Consider the following 23,722-nt stretch of genomic DNA (forward strand, 5'->3'; position numbering starts at 1 on the left):
TGCTATCAAATAGAAAAAGCTAAAAACACATATCATACTTCACAGGAATTTTGGTTTGAAAGGTAATTAAATTTTAATTAAAAGAAATACAATATACTCATCACTTTCATGTCAACTATACTTATATATAAAGAGGAATAATTATTTTGGTGTATATAATTTTTTTCTTTTAATCTTACTCCTTAGATAATCATTGTTTTGAACTAAAATAATTATATTTTCATTTTTAGTCTGTTAATCTAAATTTGATTATTTTAATAAATTAAAATAATTATTTTTCCATCTTATTATTTCAATAACTATTTTTTTAAATTCAAATAATTATTTGTAATAAAAAATTATACAAATTATTTTCATAATAATTTTTAATAACAATCATTTAATAATTTAATAAAAGTTTACTAAAAAACATGGACACATAACGTAATTGTTTCCACTATATATCACATTAGAATTTTCATAGAATATTTAAAATATGAAATTTTTATTATGTATTAACTTTTAGTTAATATTTAACTATCCAACTCCTGATATGTTCCCGACAAGTGTTCTGAATGATAATTTAACTTAAAAATATAATTAGTAAGGAACTGGTTAATAATTAAATATTTCTTACATTATATAATGTGTATAGACATAGTAGATATGTGATCATCCTTCTCATATCAATCGATCTCCGTGGACTGATTTTCTCATATTGGCATAAAGACTTCCAAACAAGAAAGCATATTAAATTCAATTTCAATGCTAACCTTTTATTTATTATCTCAAGTTCGAGACAAGCATCAAGATGAGTTCAATAAGCCAAGGACACTTTCTCCTTTTTCTTGGCAACAATGAAGATGTCTCTTCTGTTGTTAAACTAAATATGATCCTCTAAATATCTTTCTTTTTCTAAGCTTAATCTTTCTTATATATTTTTCAAGGAAATATGCTTTGGCAAATAGTGCCATCCTAGCATTGACAATTTGACACAGCAGCAGCAATGATTTGGATTATTCAGTGAATGCAGATTCCCAGCCACGGTGCTAACTGATTAAGATCCGCATTTGGATGCATTCAAAACTTGGCAATATGAACTTCTATACAGAGCCTTGATCAGTCATGGCTTGAGCAATGGTTAGAAAGGCAGATATTACTGCTCCATGCACCAGAGCCCTGACATAACAACCATACAAATATTAAATCAGAGCTGCAAATTTAGAAGGCATTTCAAGATGAGTGCTATAAGTCCATTGCAAGGAAACTACACCCACAAGAATCTACAGTTTCCATTAAAAGTTTCATATAAAAGAGTAATACAAGGATGGCTAATATGTGTTCTAAGTTTGTTTACAATAGAAAAACACTGCATCTCAGAAATTCACATATCTACTATGTTTATACCGAGGATAATTTTGGGAATTAAAGTTTATGTAGTAGCCTTCATTGTTGTTGTAAGGTTAATGAAGAAAGCACTTACTCGGGACTTTCCTTTTGATAACCAAAATCAGTTGCAGCTTTGATAGCTCTCTGATAAGTCTGCTTCATTGCATCCTAAACAGGCAAATTTGAAGACAGAAGTTGACATAAAGTTGTAACTTGTATGCCGTTTATGCATGTAAGACTTCAATTTAAAACCAACTAGCATTTAGTGAAGTTTTTCCCATCAAATACAAAAAAGCCACACTCAAAAAATTGAGATACCCCCCTCCACTAATGTCTTTCAGACCAGATGAACCTATTAGAATCAGAATAAGCAATATACCAATATAAGCTATAATAAGCTTTGGTATCATGTCACATTTCAGTTTAATAATATATATTAATTGAAGCTGTCAAACAGATATATATAGGTCACATTCTAAGCATTGAGGCAGATGATGTAGGATTTCCTAAAAATGTTTACTGAAGTGTGAGAGAAAAATTGTTAACTAAAAGAACACATTACAATGTATTCCTTTGCAAAGAAGAAACATAACTTATTTTAGGGAAACTGTATCATTCTTTTCAAATAACTTAAGAATGAGATAAGTTCAATTGAATAGGAAGAGTCAATAAGAACAACATAGAACTAGACAACACCAAATCTAGCAACCATTTACAATCACTAAAAATGTAAATATCTAGTCTCATGCTTTAAATGTCAATTCTCAACATGAGTGTTAATATTAGAAATTCTACATCGACTAAATATATGATTAGGCAAGTCTTACTTTAAAACTGATTTTTTGGGGTGAGTTAGCCCCAAACCACAAATGTTAGGAAAACTATATGATTTGTAAGACTAATTGATTTCACCAAACTACCTGCAATTTAGATTCAAAGTCCTCCGGTGACCAGTGCATCAAACTGCATTCATGATTCAGTTCAAGTTCTCCAGCCACAACCTGCAAGCAAGTTAGCATGGAGAACAGAAGATTTAAGAAAGGCCCACACAAATCTAATGGCTAATATTGATGTTGAAATTGAACCTGTCACTGATTGAAAATAAAACGAATTAAATGAGTTTAACAAATCCTATACACTTATGATCACGGTTTCAATCTGATGTTTTATATGGTGATATGAAAAACGCTCGAAATGAGCCTATAGTAGTCCATAAGGATCATGTCAATTGTTGTGGTGCTAAATCACAGTCAAATGAAACCTTCGGGTTAAAGATTATTAGTTTAACAAGAGCAGATGTAAGTGCACCCAACCATTGTAGGGTCTCAATAAAGTCAAATAAACACAAACTCTGATGAACAGAGAGAGGCTGTTTCCATGACTAAACAATGGTAGTGGGCCAGTGACTGTAACCACCACCACTAGCACAATCATTAATGTCACTGTGATTAGGGTGGGAATATGTATGCATTATACATAGAAAAACTAAAGTAAAAAACCCACCCCTCCAGCACCTGCAGCCATTGCAGGAGCAATGAGAACACTAGCCTTCCTCAAAATCTGAACTGCCTCAGGGGTACAAGGCATGTTTGAACCTAGGATTCAAAGTCAACAAGTCAATTCCACGTTGAAATGAAAAACAAGAGGCGGGGAGGGGGCAGCATGGGGCCAATATTGCCTTTGCATCTTAAGAGAACAACTACCTTCAACTAGTACACGACAACCTGAATTGACCAAATTAATGGCATCGGATTGATTAATTTCGTTCTGTGAAGCACAGGCAAATGCAACATCACACCTTTCATTCCATGGCTTTGCTTCATCGTAATATTTGGACCGAGCATAGGTTTTTGAATAGTCTCTACATATTGTCAATTTATGAACAAGGACAGAAAAATTATACAAAATCGCAGACAGAAAGCATAAACAAACAACAGAAATGATACAAACCGCAAGCTTCTTTGCTGAGCTTTGATGTCTCTCAAAAATGATATTTTCATGTAGTCAAATCCATCTTCATCAACCAAATATCCTCTGGAATCTGACAAATGCTTTTGTTAAAAATACTCCTTGACAGGACAGACAAAGGTACTCAAAATTATAAGACAATAAGAATCCTAGACTTATTTACTGTTAGGATATTTATCCTATTTTATCATCATTATATTGTGTTAAGGGTTACCCTATTTATCATGATTATATTGTGTCTAGGATTACCCTATTTATCATGATTATATTGTGTCTAGGGTTACCCTATTTATCATGTACTTTTGTATTAATTTATTCTTATAAATAGAAGATTGTGAAAGGGATCAATCAAGCCCTCTAGAATTATTTTACAGTTTAATTCAAGTTTACCAAGCACAAAATTTCATTTCTGCTAGAATAAAATAATACAAACTGCATCCTAGTACATGCAGTAAACCCCAATATTCATAAAAAAAAAATATTACCTGATACTGAAATGGGAAGAGCACCATAAGCAATTAGTTTTTCTAAAACATGCATTGCTATCTTTCCAGAACCACTCACAACACATCTACAAGAAATTATAAATTATAAATTATAATTTATGAAAGTATTTCAATATCATGAATGAGTGAAATCAAAGAAAGTAATAAATTTCACAATACATAATTGTCTTAAAAAAACTAAGTTCGCAGAAGAAATTACTAAAAATGGGAGTTTCCAAGTCTCTAATCTTATTGGAATTTTGAATTGAAGAAAAGAAGACTATATCAACTTGAACAAAAAGATTCAAATCCTCATAAGATACTTAATTATAAAAATAATGATGATCAGAAAGTTAGATGCACCAAGATTGAACTTCAGTAGCAACAGTGTCTATGAAATGGTCTAAATTTAAGTAGAAACCTTAATCCTTTAAGTTCTTTATTCATGTCAGCAAGCATGAGCTGGGCAAAGAAAACCTGCAGAAGCACATGACAAATTTGTTAATAATTTAATTACTTGAAATAATAGATGCAAAGAACCTTTTATGATCTTGGACAGAATGCACTTTTATGTTACATGCCCTTTATTCTGAAAAGATCAGTCTTCTTTTATATTGAATATATGCACAAGAAATTGACACGACGTGCCATAAAAGGTTATCTCATACAGAAATATCAAAACATAAAGGGACAGAAAATGAATGGCTACATGGAGTAGGTTTCATACGTAACCACTCAAATTTTCAGATACATCTACAAAGAATAAGAATTAAATATTTCAAATTACCAGCCCGTAGCCAGTAGCTTCAGGTCGAAGACTGGAACCAGACCAAAATATTCTTGGCCCTGTAAAACTTCCCTGCATAAGTAAGGAATACACGTGAGAAATAGCCAGCAAAAAAGAGCATAGTTTTCTTTTCTGCCACAAATGCTAACATGTTTGTAACTGATTAGACATGTGTTGGAAGTCTCACATCGACTAGAGATAAGACCAAATTATAATATATAAGTAGGGTGCAAACCTCACCTTACAAGCCGGTTTTGTGGAATTGAGTTAGGCTTAAAACCAATTTCTAATAACATGTTACAAGTAGCACTATACATGATGGTTCCGTTCAAGATATGTAGCATTCTTTTTTGCAAAGTAAAGCAATGATCCCAAGCCCATAAAGGCAAAAAACAACCAGTTCTTTTACTGTTAGATTTGTAACAGTAAGCACACACAACACAATAACTAGACAAGTTGAAAAATAAAAGAAATATGTAAAGAGGTAAAGACTCCAGTTAGAATTTAGAAATAAAAGACCAATGTCAATCTGATAGATGGAGAATAGAGAAAGCTAGGTTGGAGAGAGAGAACAGAACAAAAGGGTAGAACAGGCCTCAATTCTCCAAAAAGTCAGAAACAACAATCGAATTGACATCACAGCAGAGGGTTACCACAAATGCACATGTTTTCCACAGACCAAAGTGCTCTTTGCCTGTAATGCTGTTAGATCTCATGTTTGTTCTACCTTATCAGAACAGAAATGTAGCTGCTCTTGTAAAAGAAACCCTATGTTTCAAATATACATACTAAAATACAAAAAGTAAATATAAAAGTAAGACACCAGCATCAGAAACGGTGGTAGTGAGGGGTTTTTTTTATATCAACAGTTTGGGGGTAAAGGCTTCAAGTCATAGTTGTGACTCCTGGAACACCACAACATTACTATTGTGCCACTATAGGGAGTTATTAATAACAACGAGGGAATAAGTTACATGGAACAAACAAGTTATGAAGTTGGTTGTATCATAAATCATGTCTATATATTAACCCTTCTTGATGGTTTTGACTATAAGATTTTCTTCACCTCTAGATCCACCACCATATCTACTCTGCCAGGAGGGGCTTCTGTAGATCTTCTTCATGCATACCCAACCCAACCCATTAGAACTTCTACTGGTCCTCTAAAGGATGAGAAAGAAATAAGGAAAAAATGTAAAGCCAATCTACATCATTGTATGACAGGATAGACAATTGGAAAAAGGACCCAAAGGAAAATACAAGTGGACCCAAAGTTTGGCATGTGTATTTGAGGAGAGGCAAGAAAGGAAAAGAAAAGTATGAGGACGCTCAGTATTGAGAAAGTTAATGGATAAGGGGAAATACATGTGGGATAGAATATGAGAGTGGGGTGAGTGGGGAGAATCAGCTTTTTAGGGAAGCTTCTATTAGTGAGAACAAGAGGATTATCTGTGTGAGGAGCTTGACTTTGGGATACAGAGGGAAAGGGTTATTTACAAGGGTTACTTCCTGTTGAATATAGTGAAAAACTATATTTGGATTAATCTCCCTTGTGTAAAATACACACATAGGGTTCTCTATTTATAATAGAAGAAATATGGACTAAGCCCAAAATACAAATGAGAAATAATAACAAACTAACTAAAAGATAAAAGATATAATATATCTAACCCTCCCCCTCAAGCTGGAGCATACAAATTGTATGAACTAAGCTTGGAATAGATGAACTCAGTGTTGAACTAGATGATTTGTCTTCAAGAGTGTGAGGCAAACATAGATGGACTAACAGCAGCTTGTGAAACTTCAACTTCAAAAGTGGATGAAGGAGAGCAGTGGTGGACAATGACAAACTGCAAGGACTGATTCCCAATCAATGATGGATGAGTGACGGGATCAACAGTAGTAGCTGAAAGCTAAGAGCTACAAAACTGCAGGGACTACACTAAATCCTCATCAATGATGGTTGGGTGACGGGATCAACAGTAGTAGCTGAAATCTACAAAACTGCAGGGACTACACCCATATATATATGTGACTTGCAGTGTCTTGGAAATGTACTCCCCCTTAGTGTGAAGGGCAGAAATGTGGAATAGTGGTGATACTTAGCAGTGTATCACAAGAAGATCGGACTAAACTCTAGCCCAAGAAGAACTGACGCAGTTGCGTCTGTTTGAGACGGTAGCGACTGCAGCGACGGTTGATAGCTATAAAACTGTAGGGACTAAATTGTCATCACTGACTGATGGGGCTTGTAGTGGCTGGAAGCGACAAAACTACAGGGACTGCCATCACTAACTGACGAGGTGATGGGGCCTACAGTGGTTGGAAGCATACAGCGGCAAACGGCCGGACAGCGGAAACCCTAGGTATGAGCCCAAGCCAACAAAACGAAGAAACAGGAACCAAAACACACTCAAGAAGCTCCGGCGAGACGTGGTGAGGAGTCTGGTCATCACTCCGGCGGGGTTGGCCGTCGCTCGAGGAGACGCTTCAGATCCGCTGGTCACCGGTCGAAACTGTGACGGTGGCCGGCAGTGGCGGCGGCGGCGACGGTGGCCGGAGTTAGCAGCGACGGCAGCGGAAAGTGGCGGCGACAGCAGTGGCACACTAGGTCTGGACTGGTGCTGATTGTGGCAGAGATTTAAGAAGAAAAAACGTCTGGTCATCACTCCGGCAGGGTTGGCCATCGCTCGAGGAGACGCTTCAGATCCGCTGGTCACCGGTCGAAACTGTGACGGTGGCCGGCAGTGGCGGCGGCGGCGACGGTGGCCGGAGTTAGCAGCGACGGCAGCGGAAAGTGGCGGCGACAGCAGTGGCACACTAGGTCTGGACTGGTGCTGATTGTGGCAGAGATTTAAGAAGAAAAAACGGACTGCCCACTGAGATTTTAGGGACTGCTGGCGGCCATGGCGTCCGGCCGCCGGCAGACAGCAGAGACCACCAGAAGAGGATCAGAGAACTTGCTCTGATACCATGTTAGAAGTGGACTTTAAGCCTAACTCAACCCCACAAAACCGGCTTGTAGAGTGAGGTTTGCACTACTTATAAACTAAGAATTGGCCTTATCTCTAGTCGATGTGGGACTTCCAACACACCCCCTTCACGCCGAGGTATAGACATCTCGTGCGTGATAGTAGAAATTGGGTGGTCCGATAACGGCCCGATAGCATGTGGAATAAAAGAATAGAATGCCCACTTAGAACTCGCTAGGATAGGCTCTAACCATGGCTCTGATACCCTGTTGAATATAGTGAAAAACTATATTTGGATTAATCTCCCTTGTGTAAAATACACACATAGGGTTCTCTATTTATAATAGAAGAAATATGGGCTAAGCCCAAAATACAAATGAGAAATAATAACAAACTAACTAAAAGATAAAAGATATAATATATCTAACACTTCCAATATTTATTTATTTTCATTAATGATATTTTTTGCTGTTTGGACTTGTACGTCATTGTGCTTCAAAGGAAATAAGCTAACGACTAAAGAGATTATGAAATTACAAATATGTAGAAAATAAGGCTTAGTCTAGCATCGCAAATGTAAGATGCATATCTCTTTGTTTGCTCTATCTATTCAATTTTCTATTGGCCTTTAAGGTTTACTATATAAATGGTTTTCCAAAAAGTGCATCAAGGAACTCGGATCTGAGGGATAAGCATAGAGGGGGAAATATATAAGAAAAAAGTAAACTATTAATATTTCTACCAAATAGTTATGATTTGAGAATGTATGAATTACCTGAAAATGACCAGCTAGACGTCTATACTGTCCAAAAAGATACCCCATTTCTCGAGTACCAACACCCATTTCCTCGGATGGAAGGTCCTAATAATAGACATCCACCTCACGAATACTTCATGAAATAGGCCTTGAATGTGAAAAGGCTAAATCGATAATGAAGAAATGTATGTTTTAGTTACCTTATCAGGCCCCAGGTAGCGATACATCTCACTCATGAAACTTTGGCAAAATCTCATAATCTATCAAAGTAACAATTAGTAATTATAAAACTAATTAAGTAGAGATTGAATTGAATAAGTTGAGAATTCACCTCATTATCACTTTTTGCTTTTGGATCAAAATCGCTCCCACCAGCTGCTCCTCCCAATTTGTATGGTGATAAGGCATTCTTCAAAGTCTGTAGAGAAGGATATGTCATATAAACTATAAAGTGGTCCAACACAGAAATCCTTGCTTAGATATATACATCCTTGCTCAACCAAACTCAAGACACTGTATGGTTAGTATTTTAAGTGAATACAGGTTTTCTGTCCAATCATTATATTTCCTTACAAAATGTACATTGATCACACAAGATACAGGCATGTTAGAAACATTTCAAAGATATCCTTAATATTTATTCTCCCACATTTTAATGTATATATTCTCCTTTTAAAAGAAGGAAAGAAAAGACAGACTACTATCACACAGTCCTAACAGTGACATCACATTCAATATTAAAAAAATAATAAAAAGGAAAAGGGTGGCTATACCATGGTAATGAAATGTAAAAAGTCAGTGTGTAACATATCTCCCAAATAATAGATTAAAAATCTTCTGTGCATTCTTGTGGTAGACAAATAGCAAAAGAAGCTCAAATTGCTTCCAAGTCATGGAAAAAATGTGATAGTATTAAAATAGAATAAATTGTACAGAAGTTAAGTCATTCGTCATGGGAAATAATGTAATATATGAATACCAAAATTACTCATAATACCTGTTCAAAACCAAGGAACTTGGCAACACTTAAATTCATTGATGGGTGAAAACGAATACCGCCCCTACATGGACCCATTGACTGGTTATATTGTACCCTAAAGCCCCGATTTACATGTGTGACGCCCCTATCATCCACCCAAGAAACCCTAAAAACAATCACTCTTTCAGGTTCCAACAAGCGCTCCATGATGTTAACATAACTGAAATGTGAGAATATTGGTGAGATGAATCCAGTACTATAGCCTTGTGTTTATCATTTGTGTATAAAGAAATATAAAAGAGTTAAGTATGTTTTTAGTTCTTAAACTTTGAAAAGAAATTGAAATTCATCCCTATTCGAAATTTTGATACATTTTGGTCCTCAAACTTTCAAAATGAATAGATATAGTCCTTTTTTAACTCAATTACGTTAAATTTGTGTCAAATGCATTTCATGCTACTATTTCAGTTGTTTAGACTGTTTGACACATTTCCCCCTCAATGTCTATTGGGAAACGCGTTTGGCACGGCAAAATTTTTTAACATAATTGGATTAAAAAGACTATATCCATTCATTTTTAAAGTTCCGATACCAAAATGTATCAAAGTTTCGGACATGAACAAATTTCATTTTTGCGTCAAAGTTTAGGAACTAAAAATATATTTAACCCAATATAAAATTATAGCATTTGAATAAAACACACCGACAGTTTTTTGCAATGACTCTTTCAAGGGCTTGAACTGCCTCCTGGACTGCTTGAATGAATTCAACCTCATGAGGGTCCCTTTTCAGAGTAGCTTCAAGAATTGATCCAGCCGTTTTTGACATGGCAACTTCAATTATAGAATTGTTAGACAATACTCATGAAAATAAGCATGTTTATAAGAAAGATTACTTCTAATCAATTCCATATATTCCACATGTAGATAACCAATATTTTTCAAGAAATTGATTGTCAACTGTAAAACACAAAATCTATCACACAGTACAACGGAAATGAGCTGAAATTTACCGTGGTAGTGATAACACAAATCTCGATTGTCAGGTATCAAGATTACTTCTAATCAATACCACATCATTCAGTGTGTGGATAACGAACGTATACTCATTTCAAGAAATTGATTGTCAACAGTAAAATACAAATTCTATCATTCAACAGTAGAAACGAGCTAAAATTTACCATAGTGATAATAATACAAATCTTTATTGTTAGCTAATACAAATCTTGATTGTTAGCTAATACAAATCTTGATAGTCAGATATCAAGATTACTTGTAATAAATTCCACGCATTATTTAGTGAGCAGATAACCAACATATACCCATTTCAAGAAATTGATTATGTCGACTGTAAAATGCATATTATAGCACTCAGAACAACAAAAATAAGCTGAAACTTACCATAATAACGATAATACAAATCTTGATTGTTAGATAATGCACTTTTTGATTGTCAAATATTAAGAATATTTCCAATTAATTCCATAAACTCATCTCAAGAAATTGACTAAGTCAACTGTAAATAAAAATTATATCACTCAGAAGAAAAGAAATGAGAAGAAACATACCATAATGATGATAATACAATCTTGATTGTTAGATATATATGGTAAAGATAGAAAAAAGAACTAAAATTATCTGTATCATTTACACTGAGGTCAGGGATTAAGAACCAGATCCTTTGATACAGCATTATGTGAAAGGAGGAAACAGTAAGAGAAAAGGAGGCGAACCCGAGAGAAAAATTTGAGAGTCTGAAAATGATCTATTCCGTTTCTAGTAGAAAATGAATTAACCCTATTGTCTGACTACAGCTGCAAATATACAAGGAAACTGTGTATGGTATACGGTTGCAGCTGTAGTTCAGTTGTAACAAGTTGAGCCACTAACTAAACAGTTAAACTGATCTGCTGGTTAATTCTCTTGGCTAACAGAATGAGTGTGCATATACCATGTTTTTAAGCTTATAATATACAACTCCAGGATACAGTCAGCATACAGATACATTTGCAAACACTTGAAGAGCTTACATTTCAACATAAAAAAATATAAAATTAATATTATATTATTCAGTAAGAAAAGGAGACAGCAAGCATTTGAAATTAAAAGTGTCCAGGTAAACTAAGTTTTGCAAAGCAACCATTAAACCAGTGGACGGAACAAAATAAAAATAATAATATGGTTGTATGCCACAGGAAGCATAGTAGTTCACAATAACATTCAGATCTATCTAACAGACAACACAATGCTTGCACGTCATGAACTAAAGATCATTTGAAATGTTGAATGCAGAAGTGAAGCATATTGAAACACAACTAACAAATATATTTTTTATAAAACTATGACCAGAAAAAAAAATGAATAGAGTAAGGGCACAACAGATAGTTCAAGTCAACTATTACAAAGCAGAATATACAACCATTAACATCTAAAAAGAATAAAAATATTATCTGTACATGACAGTTATTGCAGCATTCTGAGATGGCCAACCTTTTACATAAACAGGCTTGTCAACCACAATTTTATCTTTGGAGGCCATTTGAAGACGAAGAGCCTCTTTGTGAAGCAAACTATTATTGTGTTCTTCCAGGGCACTCATCTGCATGTTTCGGCTGCCCTCATTCCCATAAGGATTTCTTCTATGCTTCCGGCCATACTCCCTGCAGACAGAGCAGAAAATCCTAGGTGTCCCTTCCTTCACATCAACATAAGCCCATTTATAGGTGTCTGCCCATTCTTCTCTCCATCTTTTGACAACCTTTTTCTTCCTTTTCACCTGTTGGTTCTTGGACATATCTTGAGAATCATTACGAATTTGAGAAACCATCCCCATCTGCTTGCTCTCACCATGTTCTTCAGCAGAGGACTCCCGCATTGGTGCACCAATTAGAACACCATTACCAAATGAAGGGTCATCCTCCCCAGGTCCAATTTCCAAATCAATCTCCTCACCAAGTTCTCTCACAACCAAGTGATGTCGCTGGCTTTGCTGAATCAAAGTCATATCATCCATTGAAGAATTCATCCCTATTACTCCACTCATAGGCAACAACATTCAGCATGACAGCCCTCTCTACGAACTAAAAAAGCTTTCTGTCAAAACAAATACATCAAATCACCAATTTACCTATTTAAGAGTTAATGGATCAAACAACCAAAACTCATTTACAGGATAACAATATGCTAGACTGCACTGCACAACTGAGTTGGATTAGACCCACGACATCAACAAACCTAAAACGCGAAGAAATAAAAATAGTGATACTGCCTGGGCCAGTCTTCAGCTCTCCAAAACCGCAATTAACTCAAAAATCCCAAATATGAACATCATTTCTTGTAATCAGGAAACATTTAACAAACTCCCTCAAAACTTCACTCAACCATTTGAATTGACAATCTTTTAAACCCCAAGGCACAGCATGAACCTCAGAATCCTCACAAATACAAAAGGCGATAGTCCATAATCTCCACAAGTTATGGAGAAAAAAAAAACCTTTTTTACGCCAACGACCCACAAATGATAATTAAATTTGCAGAAATACTCAAAAGTTGAAATTGACCGCTGAACTCAAATACCTTAAGAAATTTAACGAAAGTGACAGACTCAAAAGGCGCAAGTTTTGAGCATCTCGTGGTTGGGGTGAGATCAAACAGCGAGTTTAAAACAGTGAAAGAAAGAAACTTTTGTTCGAAATTGAGGTTGGAGAGTGGAGTGGGATGATGAGTCGAACAAAAACGTAGTTGGGGATTTAATGATTGTTTCTGGGACTGGGAACTGTTTGTTTTGCTGGGAATTTCATAAACCAAAGAAAGTGGGACGAGTGAGGAGTGACGAGGATGAACGCATCATCACCATCGTCATGTATGGATGGTGTGTTATGTGATGTGATATGTTATGGATTGTGCGTGTGATCATCATCCATCAGTGTCCAAAGTGCCACCATCGTGATGTGATTCCAAAAGAAGTAGAGTTCTATCCTAATGGAGATTGACACACGTAATAGGATCGGCCATCGATGAATTTTAAAACCGGCATGCATGTTTCATACGAAGTAAAAGAATTTTCGGACATAAAAATGCTTTTTTTTTTTTCAGAAATGCTTTTCCAGTGAAATAACTTTCTTATTTTTATTCAAATTTTTATTACTGATAAATAACTTTTACATGGTGTATAAGAATATTTATTATAAAAAATAATTATTTTAAAATAAGCAAATCATTTTTTAACTCTACCACAGACGTTATTTTTTCTACCAAGTATTCCCAATTGTAATGAAAAGGAGTAAAAAGTTGTAACGAACAGTTTATTTTGTAACTTAGAGCTTATTGAGACATTATGATTCATAAAATTTATAAAACATTTTTTAAGATAATTAAATGGAGAGAGCATTCAATTTGTTCGATGTGGATACCTAATTTATTGTGGGTAAATAAAAAATTGAGAAATAAAAGGAGAAAAAGAGTAAGAAATTATACTTCGATACATGAATAAACTACTAACTATTAAAAGTATTGAATGAAATTAATTTTTAATATTTATAGAACTATAAAAACAAATGCTGTTATATCTTCAATCAAATATAAAAAATGATTAAATTGTTTTTTGAAACAAATAATATAACAGAATAATCCTTGAACTATAAATTGCTACTCAATTTTACTACTTTATTTTAAATATACAAATCTCATATTTCAACATTTTTAACATTTCATAAAAAAACCTAATTTCTCTTCTAGGAGAAACAATTGTTCAAAAGTGGAATGTATCAAATCAAAGTTGAATTAAATAGCTAGTTCATTGGATAATAAGATGAAAAAAAAAATAAAACTAACGCAATTAAATTGGATGAGTTATTCTAAAATTTAATTTCAATTTAATCACTCTTATCTTTTGACCCTTTAAATTAATATACGAACATAAGTTTAACCAAGAAAAACAGAAGAAAATTATGCTCGTATTTAAAATTTGAATACTTAACCCACGACTTAAATATTAAGATTTTATAAAATGAATATTGTGATTTTAGTCAGTGTAAAAAATTTCGTTTACATTTTGCCTCTGAAAACTTTAAAACTAATAAATCTTTCAAATATTTTTTAAGGATCAAATGCTGTTATTGATAATAAAGATCATGAACAAAATTTGAAGTTCTTGAGAGATAAACTAAAGCTAGGTTAATTTGTTAAACGAAATAAAATAATATACATTTATCAAGACATAAAAACAAAACGAAGGACAGCCTGAGCTAAAAAAAATATGGCAGACCTATAGGTAATACCAAAATAGACAAAATTTCATTTATACACAGATAGATGGCTCTACCAATAAAGAGCATACCCAACCTACACAAAAATTCATCTAAACTGCACATCGTGTCTCCCAAAAGTTCTTAACCTTGATGAACAGGCTTCTGTTTTATCAATATAGTACTCTTGCACTCTCATCATTTATTATACGAGTTTGCAAAGTCCGTGATCCTTCGTTTAATATTCTGCATAAAAGCGAGAACAAAGAAACGTTAGGAACATGTACAAAGAAGCAGTAAAACAAAGCAATTACGAGAGAAGACAAAAATGTTTATTATTTAATAAAAAGAAGAAACATAGAACTTTGAATCCAAAAACGACAATCAATGCTAATTTGTTCCTTAAGTTTACGTGAATCAGTTAACTTCAAGATGAATTTATCCTTCTTTGTTAATTTAGTTCCTGTCAACTTCATGAAAAATTTAGACTCTTAAGTTAGTCAATTTCTAATCGGAGATCTTCTTTGCCATGAGATTGACATAGTCAAGAATTAAATAGTGTGTGTGTGTGTACGCAAAATTTCAGGACCAAATCAATATTATAGGTTGATACTTTGGTATTTTCACCGTAAAAATAAAATTCTAAATCAAAGTTATAGAAAATGTAAATAATTACCTCCAATTCCAAATGAAGAACAACAAATATTTTCTTCAACCTCTTGTGTCTCTGCAATTCCAGCATGCTCACAAGTTAAAAAGATATATTACTATATACAAGGAGAGCTATGCAAATAAGGTAACACATGAATGATGAAACACTAGGAGGAAAAAAAACTCCAATATCCTAAACACAAATTCTTAAGCAAAAGATAAATCACTAATTAGTTTAATGTTAAACTCAAGTAAAATTACATCAAGTCGAACCAGGGAACTGGCAGTCAGTTACCACTGCTGTTAATGCAATAAAGGTTGCCATTTAATATAATAAGACAAACCAGATAAAGACATCCACGTCAACTAGGGTATTAATTTTCTCGTGTACAATCACTTTAAATAAACACAAATTCCTTCAAGATTATCGTATGTGTGATTTAGAGAGTACAAATATTTTCAAAGACTGTATCATCCCAACAGAAAGGTAAATGGATGAGATTATATAGAAGGAGCTTAAGCGAGTCAGTTTTTTTCTGTTAAATGCAGATAATGATGTATTAAAACATGATTTGTCCAACATTTGCACTCTGCCATAAGAATACAAAATACTGCATCCATTGAATGGAGAAAAATAGAACATACCGGTTCACAGTGTCGAAAGGAATCCTTCAGCTGCCCCAGAAGGTCATAATATCTATCCGTATCCCTGGCTTTAGCATGTTCTAAATCATCACCCAGTTTCTGAAATTCGTCCCTATAAATTATGGGTAGAGATGTTAAACAGAACATCGGACAGGTGATCAAACTAAATTTCTAAGAGAAGAAGCAATGAAACCTTGATTTTTGTAAGGGCATTTACCTGTAACCATCCAAAATCTTGTGCAAGGAGTTGTAACTATCATATTTGTCACGGAATTCCTCGACATATTCTTTATATCTATCATTGCATAGGAAAAAATGTATCAGATGCCAAAAAGAGCAAGTGCAAACTTGAGGAGTACCCTATGACAACATGAACTACTCAAACAACAGTATAACTAAAAAAGCTTAAGAATAATTGCTTACTGAGAAAAACTCCTTATTGGACCCTTCAATTCAGGCTCATCCTTTTCGTACTTTGAATAAGAGCAACTATTTTCATCTGAAGATGACTCTCTCTTCTTTTGATCACTATGATTTCTATCAGCAAACCCAGAATCCTTTCCTCCGTCAGCCATCTCTTCCACTGAATTAGATGTTTGCCTTTTGCTTTCTTTCCCAGGGTAGAAAACTATTGCCCCTTTACCGTCTTGTTGTTTAGATGCATTTGCAGGAACTCCTCTATTGCTTTCACTGCGACCTTCCAAGTCAGTATCTCGACTCACCCCAGATTCATTATTTCTATATTTACTACTCGTTTCTACCAATTTGTTTTGAGATCCAACTTCTGCGTTATCAGCTTTCAAATGTTGTGAATGAGTCTGCATAACTCTAGAACGAGATTTTGTTGAATCCTCAAAATGATTATCTGAGTTCTTTTTGTAAGTGCTGTCCAAATTACTGGGAAAACCAGAATTTACAAAGGCTGAGGACTGTTTTCCTGAATCTGAATTTGCCTTCAATGATGGTTTTACTCTAGTGATATCCAAATTCCTATCCTCTGACGTGTTTGCTTTCTTTTCCAACTGTTTAAAGGAACCTTTTCGTTCAAATTGTTTTGTAACATGAGTTTCATCTGGAGTGGACTCACGAAGTTCACCCAACTCCAAATCTGAAAGCTCTCTTTGAAGAGAGACACCTTGCCCATTAGTTACAGGGGATTGATCAAGAATCCTTCTGTCGCTTTCCTTAGGTGATGTTCCCAAGTGAGACTGTGTACTTTGCCGGCGCTCCCTTGATTTACCAACCATTTCACCTTGTTCTTGGTAATGAGAATCCATAAATAGAGGCTCTTTACTTCCATTACTACCATCCCTGGAATTCCTTGAAACCTTTTTCTCAGTGGCATTAATATCTTCATTTGATGCGTCTTTATGAGATTTATCTTTCTGCACGGAAGAAGCTTCACGGGCAGGAAAGTCATTTGCTGAGTGTTTTTTGCTGTGCCTTACACTTTCACCTTGTTTGTCTGATTTTTCCCATGAGTAGGAAGGGTTTTCCAAAGGAGTTTGAGCTGAGGACTTTTGTGGAAAATCTGAACTAGATTTTCCAGGAAATGCTCGATTGGGTCCCTTTTGTAAGCCAACACTCAAATTTGCTTGTCTGTCAGCTCTGTTCAACACTGGTACACTAGGTCCCTTACCAATGTCTTCAGTAAATTCATAAGGAGACAAGTTCCGAGAATTTTTTAATGTCTGCGCATCAATACTGGGAGACAATTCTGCTTTCAACCTCTTTGCAGACTTCTCATCTACATTCTTCGTATCAGAAACCCTCTTATGTTTACCTTTAGAGAACCTGTCGGAGCTGTCAGACTGTTCATGCCTAGAGCTATCTTTAACTTCATTTTCTTTTTCATCAAACAGACTCCCTATATAATTTTGGCGTTCCTGGAGTTGTTCATAGTCAATTGAAAATGGTCTTGTCTCTTCTGCATATTTTCCACCTCTATTTGGAATGGTAGCTGGAGGTAGATCTAATTCAGCTTCCGGTTCCTCAGGTAAGTCCTTTTCAATTTCAATTGGATCAGATTCATTACCATCCTGCTTCTCATCAACCTCATTCTGCATTGATCTTCCATGAGGAGATTTTCCTTGAATGGGTAAGGGCATCCTTTGATCAGAGACTTCGGCTTTTTGTTTTGACTCTTTCTCATCATCACTAGTCATAATATCTACATCCTCATCAGAACCCTCGAGTCCCTCCTTGCTGCTAGAAGATGCATCACTTTCACTGTCACTACTACTCCCGCTCCCTGATCCGGCAGGACTTCTGCTCCTACTGTGGCTTCCACTGTCACTGCCACTATCACTGCTGTCACTATCACTGTCACTGTCACTACCACTATCACTGGAGCTGCCTGCCTGGCCTTCACTGTGATCAGAACCTTTTTTGTCACCAAGAATATCAGGTGAAGTATGTTGGGCATCAACTTTTTCCAAGCTGTTTGTATCTTGTTCTACTTTGGATTTTACATTAACCGTTTCCTCCATATCAACATTTGGAACTTTTTCTTCAGATCCTCCCTGCGGGACTGATGTCTGATCATGAAACTCTTCACGAGTAGGCATCTGGCTGTGACTACCATCAGGAGAACTGTACCAAAAAATATACACCTTAAATGCACGAAGGGGCCCACAAAAGTGAGATACTTGTTGTACTGGTCTATTTAAGATTTTAAAAAAAATAAATAAAAGGTACCTTCCACTTTCGATCTGAGGCTTATTTAAGTTTTCAGAACCCACTTCCGGTTTCAATATATACCTTCCTGGAGCTTGAAATTTTGCAATCTGAACATCAACATTAAATGAAATATTAGACAACAAGAGTATCATAAAACAATAGCCTCAAAAAAACCCACTACTTACCTTTTTTATAATTTGCTCAATTTTTTTTATGGAATTCGGAAGTGTGTCTCCAACAGCTTTCTCCAAAGCCTATAAAATAAGGGGGGAGGCAGTTAGGAAGATAAATTAGATGAATCAAAGTTAGAGAAATTAAAAATAAGCCTAAGAAGAATCAATTTCTGGATCCTCTACAGCACCTTCAAAGTCATTCCACTAGGTTTATCCTTTAGAAGAGAAATTAGCATGCCCTGCAAATCTGCTGGTTTAGACCCATTAGGTCCCTTGCCTCCTGGTGTGTTCCTCACAGCATTGTTTGTCCTGGTAGAGATTTCTTTCTCAGAGACAACATTAGTATCTTGTTTACCTGTCATTTGTACGGGCATAGCATCCTCAAAGCTCTTAGACATATTTGCAACTACCAGTGGGGAGGAAGAAGCAGCAAAAGGATCTGGTGGAGACGGAAGAGGAGAGGAATGTTTGCCCTTGGTATTGGTATTAGTAGAAGTCAATCCAGATCTATGGGAAGACTTTGGGGGTCCACCAACTATTAAAAAAATCCCATACACTACAGATAAATTACACGTGCTAACAGAAATTTATAAGGAAGGTTTCAATACTGGTAAGTGATGCTATCTCGAGATTGATTGAAACTATGTTGGAAAGATGTAAACTTCAATCACCTTGAAGGGTTTCCACTTTTCTTTTCTTGAGTGCAGCAGCCTCTTTCTTCTTACTGTAATTCTTCCATGTTGTAGCTGGACAAGGGAAGTACAAGGCTATTTAGAAAAATAGTCAAATATAAATTTTATTAAACTAAAGACTGTAAAAATGAAAAGCCTTGGCAGAAGAAAATAGAGTGGTGATACGCATGTAATCATGCTCAATATATATATATGTGTGTGTGTGTGTGTGTGTGTGTAAAACTCTACTTATTCATCTCAATGAAATAAGAAAATAAAAATACTCTGAAAATGTTACTGGAAAAATAAAACTGTAATATACAAGAAACAAAAGAAAAATAAAAGAAACAAAGAAAAGTTACCCTCAACAGCTGCTAATTCCTTTATCTGACTTTTCATAGGCGGGTTCCCTGGCTCTAAGACAATGGCTCTGTTGGAAACAACACAAATAAATGAAAAACTGGCCAAAAGAAGAAAACAGGGTGAGGGGAAGGGGATGAATACACCATAAACAATCACTGTGTGGAATAAAAGAAGAAAATTCATTGAATGACAAGAAGTGTCTAATCAGCCAATTTGGAAAAGAAACAGATGAGTTGATTAATTTTAACAATAGAAATAGAGTATGCACTGAACCAAGAACCTCTGTTACATTTGGCTGAGTATAACGCCAACAGTTCATTTACTTTTTTAAGAAAAATGTTGTGTTGAGACTATGTAAGTACTCTAATTTAGGATAGAATATTTTCTGATTCCTGTACATATTCCAGAAGTATTTGTAATTATTAGAATATATTGTACAGCCATATTTCCTGCCTTCTAATTATTAGGGTTAGCCAACATATTAACCTTAGAGCTTGAATATATTGAATCACAGAATAATATGCGAAAAACATTCCTCATATTTCAAGCAAATAAAGCTTTAACAGAATGTTGGTGTCATTGTATGTCGTAAGGTTACATAATCGAATAGTACAAGGGCAGGAAAACAGACAGATTAACATCAACTTGCATCCTTGGATCTGAACCAAGAATCAAGAAGATTGCAAAACCAAGAGGAAAAGATATGATGAAGCATCTCTAAACTCCAGGGATTCAAGACTCTCAAAAGTCAGTCCAACCCCTACAATTATATTACTCTTCCTCCCTCACCCCTATTATTTTGGTTCAAGCTCCCGTTCAACAAATTATTTAGAAGCTCCACCAAACTGAGCGCTGCAAGACAATTGAACTGCTGTATGGTAAATACCAAACTGAAACAGAATCTGTTCCCCCTATGCTCACATATATTGTTTGCCTATAATACAAATTCAATCCGCTATAGATATTTACGATGTAGAACTTGTAAAGGATAGGGCAATTCTCACCACACTTGGTTTTAAGGTTGAGTAAGACCTAACCAAATTCAAGATGGTACCACAGTCTATCACAGATATGATAGTGGGTCAAAAGTTCTACCTAACCAGACAGCTTTAGTCGGGCAATATTAAAAAAAATCTACTTAGCCCTGCAGCTTTATTAGTGCAATCTACTTTGTCACCTGGTGCAATAAATCTTCACACTTTAGATGTCAAAATTCTAATCCAAATGAGGCATGCGTGTGTCGAGATCTCACCTCTATTATAGTTGACTCACGGGTATTGCAGAGCACACAAAATGGAAAAAAGCCAATAATCTACTATACCACATAGCAAATAGCCTCGCATTAGAGTGGAAGTCACAGTGGTTCAAATATATGATAAATATCAATTACATATGTATAAAAAAATCATGTTGTACACAAATAAAAATAAAATGAATCAAAAAATTATTGATATTATATCAACTGTTCAAATGCCTGAAGACTCGCTGGTGATGACAAGAGAATGCAGGTTGCATGCCAAAATCACAACGACCATGACAGCCACAATAGCAAACAGAATCATAAATTTGGATCCAAGGAATCCCTAATGCAATAGCCCTACAACGTTGTTGTAATGGATATTTATAAACACTGTAGAGCTTATAAATGCTTGAGTTATTTTATCAGCAGACAGTAGATATTAATGTTAGTTTTAGTTAGCGGAAGGACTCAAACCTACAACCTATCCCTCCCTCTCTTCCACTTTTAGCTCAGAGTCAGCCTTATATCCCCTTATAAAGGGTTGAGCAATTCTTGCTTCATGAACTAAATTTTAGGATCAAGTTAAGTCCAAACCTAATTCAATAACATCTACAATCAAAGCCCATAACTCATCCTGCGAGTTCCTTTTATTAAATAAATAGCAATAGAAATATGAAAGAAATAAAAGGTGTAGCAAGCATAGATAAGACTTACAAAAAACTAAGCAAAAAAAGCTCAAAACTCTAGCCTCAATATTATTACCCTAGTGGTTGTTTGAAATTTGGACTTGGACCCTCTAATGAGTAAGAGTGACACATGATTAATCATGCATGAGGCTCTAACAACAACCACTAATTTTCCACCAATAACTGATATTGCTTACTTTACACTAAAAAGTGAATTGCTGACTTTAGAGAACCAAAACCTATATATCAATTGACTTGTATTGCATACCTTCAAATTCTGAAAATACGATACCATAGAACAAACATATTATTCTTTTTGAGCATAAGTGTCATGTGCAGTTTCTTATAAATGCAAATGAAATGCAACAATAACAAATTAATAAGAAAAATATGAAAGATCACTGAAAAGACAAGGTTTTCAAAGGTTAAGTGCATAATACGAAGTTCATGAGGTAAAGAGTAAGGAATATCCCCAATTATGGCTACATACTTGCGAGACTTCATTTTGCGTTCAGCTTCCTCTGACCGCCTTTTGACATGATTCTTCGTCGACTCATCCAAGATACGCTGCACATTCAGTTTGCGCCAGGCACACCCAGATTCAACAAGCAAACCATTACCATCTTCGCCACTCCTACGCTCTTCGTAAATATCACAGAGGTCACCCAATTCCCTTGACCACGTAAACCTGTACTCCTTCCCACCAACATCTATAATCTGGCACAAATAAAACATTCATTCCAAACTACTAATCAGAAATCGCTTGACAAAAACCCAAAAGCACAGAAACAGAAGACAAAAGTAACCTGATTTCACTCTCGAATAGAAACAACATTGGTAAGTTTAAAAGTCGGTCATTTAGCATATGTCATTGCAAACTGTAGCAAATTAGGAACACAAATACACAATTAAACAAACAGACCCTCCGACTTCCTAATAGCACTATCATTACAACACTATTCAAAATGAAGTAATGATGATACAGGTTTAAAATCAGTAAAATTCAATTTCCATGAATGAATTTCACAAAACTTCACAGTATGCATACATTTCACAATAAGCATAGACGTATAATTTCAAATTCAAATTCTGTTTTGAATTATGAATACGCGGTTACCCTAGTCTATATTGCCATTACTCTTCATAACGTTTGCCTTTTTACTCCGAATAAACTTAAATGAGCATAACTAACAGCCAACAAAAAATAAACAAACACTTTAAAGTTCGATTCGATGCAATAACCAGTCGAATGCTGAAAACCAAACAAGTAGAGCGCAAAGCGTTACGTTTCCGCTGTGAGGATTGGGGCCGAACTTCATACGCGCAGTGCCGCCCTGTGACTCCACGCGCCTGATCTCCTCCACGAGGTCGGGTGCAAGCCGTATGATCATCGAGAATGCAAGCGGGTTGCTGCCAGAGGTCAGGCTGAAAGTCTCCTCCACCGCTGCCGTCGATGCCGTCTCCTTCGCGGCGTTGCGGGAGGATGAGCCGAGGGAGAGGCGGCCTCCTGGAGCGGATGAACGCTGAGGCGCCGGAGGAGGAGGGAAGGAGCGGCGGTTGGAGCCGCCGCGGCCGAGCTTGGAGGAGGCGCCGCCGTACATGTCGGGATTGCCGGTTGCGTTGTTTCGCCTCCCTCCGAGATGTCTGTTATGATGATGATGGAACGCACCACTATGCTATAAAAAATTGAAAATACCACAACAATAAATAATAATAGAATTATCTATATTTTCAAATTTTCTATATCACTTGGATTTTTTTTTCTTTTACCCTAATTTGCTTTCGGGAGGCAAAATTTCACTTGCTTGCATCTTTCATTGTAATTATGAAGATTGTATATTATTGCATTTTTATGGAATAAAAATAAAAGAAAACTACCAAAGTAGAAGTCATATGTATGGATAATTAATGTAACATGAAATTTCTTAAAATTATCTTTAGTGGAAAAATATAGTATTTAGCTGTTAAATGAAAAAAAAATACTGAAAATATTTTTTCCCTCATTTTTTCTCTTAAATCTCTTGAATTGTTCCTTCAAAAATTATATTTTCCC

At 35.4% G+C, this 23,722-nt stretch overlaps 2 protein-coding genes across 4 annotated transcripts; both read right to left on the reverse strand.

The window, feature by feature from the left end:
* Positions 1 to 729: 729 nt before the first annotated feature.
* On the reverse strand, positions 730 to 13,338 carry LOC124847001 (uncharacterized). Of its 2 annotated transcripts, none has more exons than XM_088101973.1 (16): positions 12,892 to 13,338; positions 11,806 to 12,395; positions 10,020 to 10,149; positions 9,335 to 9,536; positions 8,669 to 8,755; positions 8,538 to 8,597; positions 8,356 to 8,442; positions 4,609 to 4,680; positions 4,243 to 4,298; positions 3,822 to 3,907; positions 3,319 to 3,409; positions 3,072 to 3,229; positions 2,872 to 2,963; positions 2,289 to 2,369; positions 1,463 to 1,536; positions 730 to 1,158 (listed from the first exon to the last, which is right to left on the reverse strand). In XM_088101973.1, exons 2-16 carry the CDS (start codon positions 12,368 to 12,370, stop codon positions 1,083 to 1,085), a joined length of 1,917 nt encoding a protein of 638 aa, XP_087958099.1. In that variant the 5' UTR covers positions 12,371 to 12,395; positions 12,892 to 13,338; the 3' UTR covers positions 730 to 1,082. The 2 variants fall into 2 exon arrangements, with proteins under 2 accessions (XP_087958099.1, XP_087958098.1); XM_088101972.1 differs by having other exon boundaries at positions 11,806 to 12,408.
* A 1,137-nt stretch (positions 13,339 to 14,475) lies between these two features.
* LOC124820021 (dentin sialophosphoprotein-like protein) lies at positions 14,476 to 23,352 on the reverse strand. 2 transcript variants are annotated; one of them, XM_088102241.1, is made up of 12 exons: positions 22,956 to 23,352; positions 22,160 to 22,386; positions 19,743 to 19,810; positions 19,381 to 19,455; positions 18,898 to 19,244; positions 18,722 to 18,790; positions 18,555 to 18,643; positions 16,281 to 18,449; positions 16,075 to 16,152; positions 15,858 to 15,969; positions 15,238 to 15,288; positions 14,476 to 14,807 (listed from the first exon to the last, which is right to left on the reverse strand). In XM_088102241.1, the coding sequence occupies exons 1-12, from the start codon at positions 23,268 to 23,270 to the stop codon at positions 14,760 to 14,762; spliced, it is 3,648 nt and encodes a 1,215-aa protein (XP_087958367.1). In that variant the 5' UTR covers positions 23,271 to 23,352; the 3' UTR covers positions 14,476 to 14,759. The 2 variants fall into 2 exon arrangements, with proteins under 2 accessions (XP_087958367.1, XP_087958368.1); XM_088102242.1 differs by lacking the exon at positions 22,956 to 23,352 and adding an exon at positions 20,996 to 21,055 and having other exon boundaries at positions 22,160 to 22,206.
* Between the last annotated feature and the right edge of the window lie 370 nt (positions 23,353 to 23,722).

This window comes from Vigna umbellata, chromosome 11 (genome assembly GCF_029865625.1).
Source record: "Vigna umbellata cultivar VRB3 chromosome 11, Vumbellata_1.0, whole genome shotgun sequence".
NCBI classification, from domain to species: domain Eukaryota; kingdom Viridiplantae; phylum Streptophyta; class Magnoliopsida; order Fabales; family Fabaceae; genus Vigna; species Vigna umbellata.